General features: G+C 43.9%; 1 protein-coding gene and 1 non-coding gene across 2 annotated transcripts; both read left to right on the top strand.

Moving 5' to 3' along the window:
- TRNAR-CCU lies at positions 911-983 on the top strand. Its single transcript has one exon. It is a non-coding gene; the product is annotated as a tRNA-Arg (tRNA).
- FMC1 (formation of mitochondrial complex V assembly factor 1 homolog) lies at positions 1,475-5,157 on the top strand. The gene is made up of 2 exons (XM_013963528.2): positions 1,475-1,758; positions 4,866-5,157. The coding sequence occupies exons 1-2, from the start codon at positions 1,621-1,623 to the stop codon at positions 5,067-5,069; spliced, it is 342 nt and encodes a 113-aa protein (XP_013818982.1). The 5' UTR covers positions 1,475-1,620; the 3' UTR covers positions 5,070-5,157.

Here is a 7,280-nt window from a genome sequence, read left to right as displayed (position 1 = left end):
CGATTTATGCAACTAAAGAACCAAAATAAACTCCTAGTTGTTTCCAATTAACTAATTCTTAATTAACTCGGGGAAGGCAGTGGCACCCCACTCCAGTACTCTTGCCTGGAAAACCCCATGGACGGAGGAGCCTGGTAGGCTGCAGTCCATGGGGTCGCTAGGAGTCGGACACTACTGAACGACTTCACTTTCATGCATTGAAGGAAATGGCAACCGACTCCAGCGTTCTTGCCTGGAGAATCCCAGGCACGGGGGAGCCTGGTGGGAGGCCGTCTATGGGGTCGCACAGAGTCGGACACGACTGAAGCGACTTAGCAGCAGTAATTAATTAACTCCAATTCCCTGCTGGCCCATGTTTCCCACTGAACAGCCAACTCAGAACGCAAGATAAACGTTTCTAACTGGCCCCTTACTCTGCGGAAATGGCCTCAAAGTTTCAACCGGAAACAGAAAATGACCGCCACAAACGCCACCTAATGGCAGGATGGAGGGCAATCTAAGTCCGGAAAGCCGCAACACCGGAAGGGGCCGGCTGTTTCCGGAGAAAACCCAACGCAACAGAAACTCTAGAGGCGAATCTAGAAGAGTCAGCCAGCGTCCCAAGAGGGTTCGGCTCCGCGACGTCGCATGTGCGCTTCAGCGCAGGCGCGGGGGGACCGCGTAGGAAATGTATACACAAAACCGTGCGCGCGCCCGTTCTCCGTCCGGCGCATCGGGGCTGTTTTCGAGGGTAAACCTTTTGGAGCTGTAACGCGGAATTTTGTTTCTTGAACTACAACTCCCAGCATGCCTCGCCCCCATTATTGGTACTAAGTGTGGTTTCCTAGGATAGGTTAAAAGGAAACCCTGACGTGACGTACCAAGAAGGAAAAAAAATTGAAAACGTTGTTTGAGCACGTTATTCACAGAAGCCCCAGTGGCCTAATGGATAAGGCATTGGCCTCCTAAGCCAGGGATTGTGGGTTCGAGTCCCATCTGGGGTGGTAAGGTTTTTTTTGCCTTTAAAATGAACTTTTCAGTAACTTTTGCCTTTTCCCCTTCTTAAACAATTATAGAGAAATATGCTAACTTGATTTTACTTTTTAACGATGGGAAGTGTATGCGTGGTTTTTCTAGGTTTGGGGCTACAGTTTGCGAAAATCAATAGACTTCCATTTCCTTCTGAGCCGTAATCTCGTTAAGATTTTGGGAAAGCCGATAGGTTCAATTTTTATATCCCCTTTAGAAATAAAATCTCAAAGTTTTCTATTTTTAAATTGACACCCACTTGCGATATGCCCTCATTTTCTCCAGGTTCAGCGGTGGTCCGTCAGCGAATGGCGTCTGACATGACGCAGTAAGGAAACGAACCAGGACCTTCTTTCTCTCCGCCAGGCTTTTTCCAGGCCATTCAGTTACACTCGGCTTTCGTTTGCTTTTCTCTTAACACCTTAGGAAGCCGCTCGGCGTTCGATTAATGCTGCTCGGCAGAGAAGGGAAGTGAGACATCCCACTATCCTGCAATCGATAGGGGGAGCCTGCAGTCTGGTCTCAACCCTACCATTGAGCGGCTGGGCCGGAGGGTGAGGGAGCAGGGGGGTCGTAGTGCGCCGTCCCGCACCTGACTCCGACGACGGGAAAATGGCGGCCTTAGGGTCACCGCTGCGCACTTGGCGAGGCCTTCTACGGGAGTTGCGCTACTTGAACGCGGCCACAGGCCGACCCTATCGCGACACCGCGGCCTATCGGTACCTCGTCAAAGCTTTCCGTGCACATCGGGTACGGAAGCCTGTGTCCGGGTGCTCCAGCGTCCCCTTTCCGGGGAGGGAGGGAGTCGCGTCTGGGCGGGATGGAGCCTGCCTGGCCTTAACATTAATTCTGAGGCCCAGGCTTCCTCCAGACAGACCCAGGCCCTAGGCCCTGGTCTAAGATCTAAGCCCAGGGACTAAGCAAGGACCGGGGGGAGAGCAAAGTCGTCCTGGGGTAGAGCCGTCCCTGGAGATTCCACTGGCCGTCTTTGGCCTGTGTGGATGGGAAAGTTAGAGGAAAGTGAAATGGAAGAAACAGAGGGACAAGCAGAAAGATGAGTGTAGGGTTGCTAGTCACAGCATCTATCCAACACGCGCCTTCACTAGGAGAGCTATTCTGAGAAGCAGTTCTAGATGGGGCGAGGGATATTGGGAGTTACTTGAAGAGCATGACTACACCGCCACTTGGAGCTGGCTCAGTGGTAAAGTATCCGCCTGCTAATTGAAGAGACGCGGGTTCAACTCCTGGGTGGGGAAGAGCCCCTGGAGGAGGAAATGGGAGCTCATTCTTACCGGCTCCCAAAAAGTGGGACAGGACTGAGCACACACGTTGTAGAGCTGAACTAGACACCTCTAATGAGGTAGTACTGTTGAGTTACAACGTTAGTGTGATGTATGACCAAGTAACAATTTTTCCATCTGTAGCAGATAAGTATGAACATCCATCAGTTCAGTTCGGTTCAGTCGCTTAGTCGTGTCCGACTCTATGCATCATCCTTGGACAAGTCCTTTATGAATTCTGCACTCCAGCACTCCATTTACCCCGGATAGGCAGGATGGAATGAAAGATAGTATCTTTTTTCAAATGGGGCAGCTGAGACTCAGGGACTATACAAGCCCAACTAGATTTAGAGTACTGATCTGGGTTGGAAAGAATTTGCAATCTATCTCAAAAGTAAGTTGACTAATTAGCTTGGGCTTTAGTGAAGGAAACCTGGTGTCCTCTGAGCAGATGTGGAAAGGGGAGAACCATTATCTTAAACTCGATTTTCTGAGCCATGGAAGTTAGAATGCAAAATGTTAGAACTAAAGTTCAACTAAGTTTTGAAAGGTCACAATATTAGGTACTAATAGGAACTCGACTAAAAATGATGAGTAAGATCCACATGGGTCTTGTCTTTTAAGAAGCTTGCATTCCACCTGAGGAGCCATTTGACCAAGGACTTAGAATAAACAAATGCTAAAGGAGTAGAGACCCTGGAGTCCTGGTATATAGAAAAGGTAGGCTTTACAGGATGGAATTTATTAAATTTATTACCCAGGAACTTGAAGAATATTAGAGTTAGCAAGTAAATGAGGGTTAGTAAAAGTCCAAGAAGCTGCACAACTGAAAGCCAAGAGGGTAGAGGAACTGACAGTTGAGAGCAGCTAAGGCTTAGGGTGTGGTGGATGAAGTGGAGGAAGATGAGGTAGGCAGGAATTTAAACTTTCTTGTAAATGCAACAGGAAGTCACTCTAAGATTCTTAATGTGACAAGATTATAGTTTATGCCTTACGGAGGCAACATTATTTGCCCTTGAGAGAGGCTTGGAAATGGCTGTGAAATCCCTTGGGAATAAATGAGAAAATTCATGCTAAATATTCCGGAAACAACTCTTTGGAATACATGAGAGGAATTGGGAATGGTTTCTATTTCCTGCTGGCTCAGAGCTAACTCTGGAGAAGGACATGGCAACCCACTCCAGTGTTCTTGCCTGGAGAATCCCAGGGACGGGGGTGCCTGGTGGGCTGCCGTCTGTGGGGTTGCACAGACTCAGACACGACTGAAGCGACTTAGCAGCAGCAGCAGAGCTAACTCAGTAATCATTTTTGCCTATTGTCTCCTTTCTCTAGGCTGAAGGGATTCAATTAGGGAGAGGTCTCCCCTTTCGCCATAGGGGAAATACAGCTTTCTGTTTCATTAGATCTCTTGATCTCTGGTGGTTCATTTACCAAGTTATATTACTGACACTTCTCTCCTCATAATTCAGGCTTAGCTTAATCAAGATTGGTTATGTGCTGTCTTATACTAATGTAGAATTCCTGTTTCAAATTCTATCAAACTAGACTTAAGAGATGAATATTACTCTTTGTTGATGCTTAACGTTAGTGTTGATCTCATAAATTTTTAATTATAAAAGTTAAATTGATTAAAACGGATGAATTCTGTTTTTGAGCAGCTTATATTTTCATATGTATGATCTGCAGATCTTAAATCAGACATACTAGTTTTCAGATTCCAAACCTAGATATTCCAGTAAAGAAAGGTCAAAGAAAAGCGTATGTAGGCAGTGGTGCCTAGAGCTTAATCCACACTTGGGCAGGGCTCCTTGAGTCATTTGAGGCTATGCATACACCTCCCTCTCACTTTTCCTGCCCCTTTATCACAGCCTCAGAACATAAAACTAGTCAAGTAAAGTCTGTTCTAATGTACTTAATATTAAAGTTAATTATCACTAGCTTCAGATGACCTTAGGTCATCAGAATATAGATTTTTTAGATGAAAACGTAAATTGTGAGAGGGAGTATATGTAATTATGTAATATGAACATATGATTCTCATATATATAAAACCTTCATTTTGTTACTGGTGAAGACAAAACTATTTTTCAGATAAAATAAGTTTTTAGTTTTCATTGAAAGGCATGTGCCATGTTAACCAAAGTCCACAGTCACATAAAATAAAGTAGTCCTTCATTTTTTGAAGGGTAGAAAGTTCTGTATTTTATTCTTTAGGTGACATTAATGATTAGTGACCTGACTATAGTTCCCCATCTCTGCATTAACCAACCATGAAACCTCTCTGGGCTTTAGATCCCTTATTCGTTAAATGAGGATGTTGAAATGAGGTAACTTTTTTTTCCCAGTATTGAAATTTGAGGACACTCAATGAAATGCTTCAGTGAAACTTGTAAAATTCTTCAGCTAACAGGTGGAAATTACAGATGTACTAAGTATACACAAACATATGTTTGTATTTCCTATGTGCAGTTTACTTTTATTCTAGAGAATGCTTGTTTAATGACGCTGTCTCAATACAGTGTTCCTGTATCTGCAGATGGGCTGTTAATAGACTATCTGACCTTGCTACTTCTCCAGGTCACCAGTGAGAAACTGTGCAGAGCCCAGCATGAGCTTCATTTCCAAGCTGCCACCTATCTCTGCCTGCTACGCAGCATTCGAGAACACGTGGCCCTTCATCAGGAATTTCATGGCAAGGGTGAGCGCTCAGTGGAGGAGTCTGCTGGCTTAGTGGGTCTCAAGTTGCCCCAGCAGCCTGGAGGGAAGGGCTGGGAGCCATGAAGGAGAAATTCCTTGGATGCTGTCTTCATGCAAGAGTTTACTAATTTCTGTCAATATGTATTTATCATTAAATTTTTTAAAAAAAGTTTAGGGGTTTTCTCTGAAATTTTGTTGACTGAGTGTTTCTCAGGGAGGTTTCATCTTTACTCTCAGTGAATTTACTGAAGTTCTTACACTAGGCTGATTGATGTCCTTGATTTACTTTGAAAACTCTTAGTTATTTTTCAATTTAAAAAGTAATACAGCCTATTATTAAGAAATTCAAATAGTATAGATATATAAAATAAAGCCCTCTCATCTTTTCCCTTATATCTCCTTCCCCTCTTCCAAACCCATTACCAATCCTACAATTGCTGACAGTTGGTGTGCATCTTTCTAGATGTTTCCTATGCATAAACAAACAATTATACAGATGTACCTTTTATTTAAAAGTACACAAATACGATGTTAAGATTCTGGCAGGAAACAGATGGTACATTCAAACAGGGTTATTGAGGAGAGTTAACGATGGGATATATATGGAAATGGCAACCCACTCCAGTGTTCCTGCCTGGAGAATCCCAGGGACGGGGGAGCCTGGTGGGCTGCCCTCTATGGGGTTGCACAGAGTCGGACGTGACTGAAGTGATTTAGCAGCAGCATGTATATATATAAAGATATGGTTTGAATTAAGGTGAACGAGATGGGCTACAACAGTGGAGAGCTAGTGCCTCCCTAGGCCTGACCCTTAGGTAATGAGAACACGGCCACCACTCAAGTACAGGCTGCAGAAAGACCAGAGAGGGTGATGGAATGAGAACACTGACTTATCTCCCCTTCTGCCTTCTACCCTCCATGTCAAATTGCTCTTCCTCTTGAATTCTTTATCAAGGTGAGGGACTCTACCATGCACTTGGCTGAAAAAGTCAAGAACTTGGGCTTCATTCTGTATTTTTCTTCTCACTCTCCACATCCAGTCAATAAGTTTGGAGTGAAAACAGTTCTGCAAGAACTGTTAGCATCACTATCTCTGTCCTGGTTCAAGCACTGGAAATCACTGGCCTGAACTATTAAACTAGACTCCTAAATGTTTCCTTTGCCTCTAACATCCTGAATTCCTTAAATAAAAATTCTCTGAACTACCAATCATTCTTTACCTGTGCCCCCTTTGTGGTATATTGCAGTTTCTTCTGGAATAATTGTAGACATATAACCTCTTTTTCCCTGAATGTCAGCTCCTTTACAGTAAGGAAGACACCTCATTCATTTTTGTATTCTGTAAAGCGTCTTCCACAGTGACTTACATAGACAGTTATTCAGTGTTTTGAATGCATGACTCAGTCCTACTCACTAGGAGTACAACCTAAACAAACACTCATAAAGTACTTCAAAACATCATCTTTTTCTTCTAAGAGATTAACATTAAAATAACAGTATTAAGAGTCAAACCAAGCATCTATTCAATTGAACAGATCAAAAAAGTAAAAATGTTTAATATCCTATCTCCCCTGCTTTATTTCATATGTGCATGTGTGCTCTGTTGCTTCAGTCGTGTCTGACTCTGTGTGACCCCATGGACTGTAGCCCGCCAGGCTCCTCTGTTCATGGGATTCTCCAGGCAAGAATACTGGAGTGGATTGCCATTTCCTCCTCCAGGAGATCTTCCCTACCTAGGGATTGAAGCTGCGTCTCTTCCATCTCCTTGCCCTGGTAGGTGGGTTCTTTACCACTAGTGCCACCTGGGTATATTATTATCTTAAGATGTTTTACTTTACTAAGATGAAGAAAGTGAAAGGATTAAGATAGACTGATCTTTTTATTGCTTTTGTTAAAATACATACCCAGGCGGCTGTATATAATAATTTTTTTTTTTTTTTTTTGGCTACGCGGCTTGTGGGAATCTTAGTTCCCCGACCAGGGATTGAATCCAACACACAGCAGTGAAAATGCCAAGTCTTAATCACTGAACTGCCAGGGAATTCCCATAGCATTTTTAAAGAATGAGAGCTGAGGCAGAACTGTATAACAGGGTTGTTTAGTCAGTAAGTCCTGTCCGACTCTTTTTCAACCCCATGGACTGTAACTTAGCAGGCTTCTCTCCATGGGGTTTCCCAGGCAAGAATACTGAAGTGGGTAGCCATTTCCTTTTCCAGGGGATCTTCCCAAGCCAGGAATCAAACTTGTATCTCTTGCTTGGCAGGCGGATTCTTTACCACTCAGCCCCAAGCCCTG

This window comes from Capra hircus, chromosome 4 (genome assembly GCF_001704415.2).
Source record: "Capra hircus breed San Clemente chromosome 4, ASM170441v1, whole genome shotgun sequence".
NCBI classification, from domain to species: Eukaryota; Metazoa; Chordata; class Mammalia; order Artiodactyla; family Bovidae; genus Capra; species Capra hircus.
Note: the sequence above shows the minus strand (reverse complement) of the source record. Positions and strands in the feature narration are given on the sequence as shown.

Coding starts and splice junctions, on each gene's coding strand:
- FMC1 (XM_013963528.2), top strand. CDS start 1,621: ATGGCGGCCTTAGGGTCACCGCTGCGCACTTGGCGAGGCCTTCTACGG. Junction 1,759..4,865: donor AAGCTTTCCGTGCACATCGG/GTACGGAAGCCT, acceptor CTACTTCTCCAG/GTCACCAGTGAGAAACTGTG.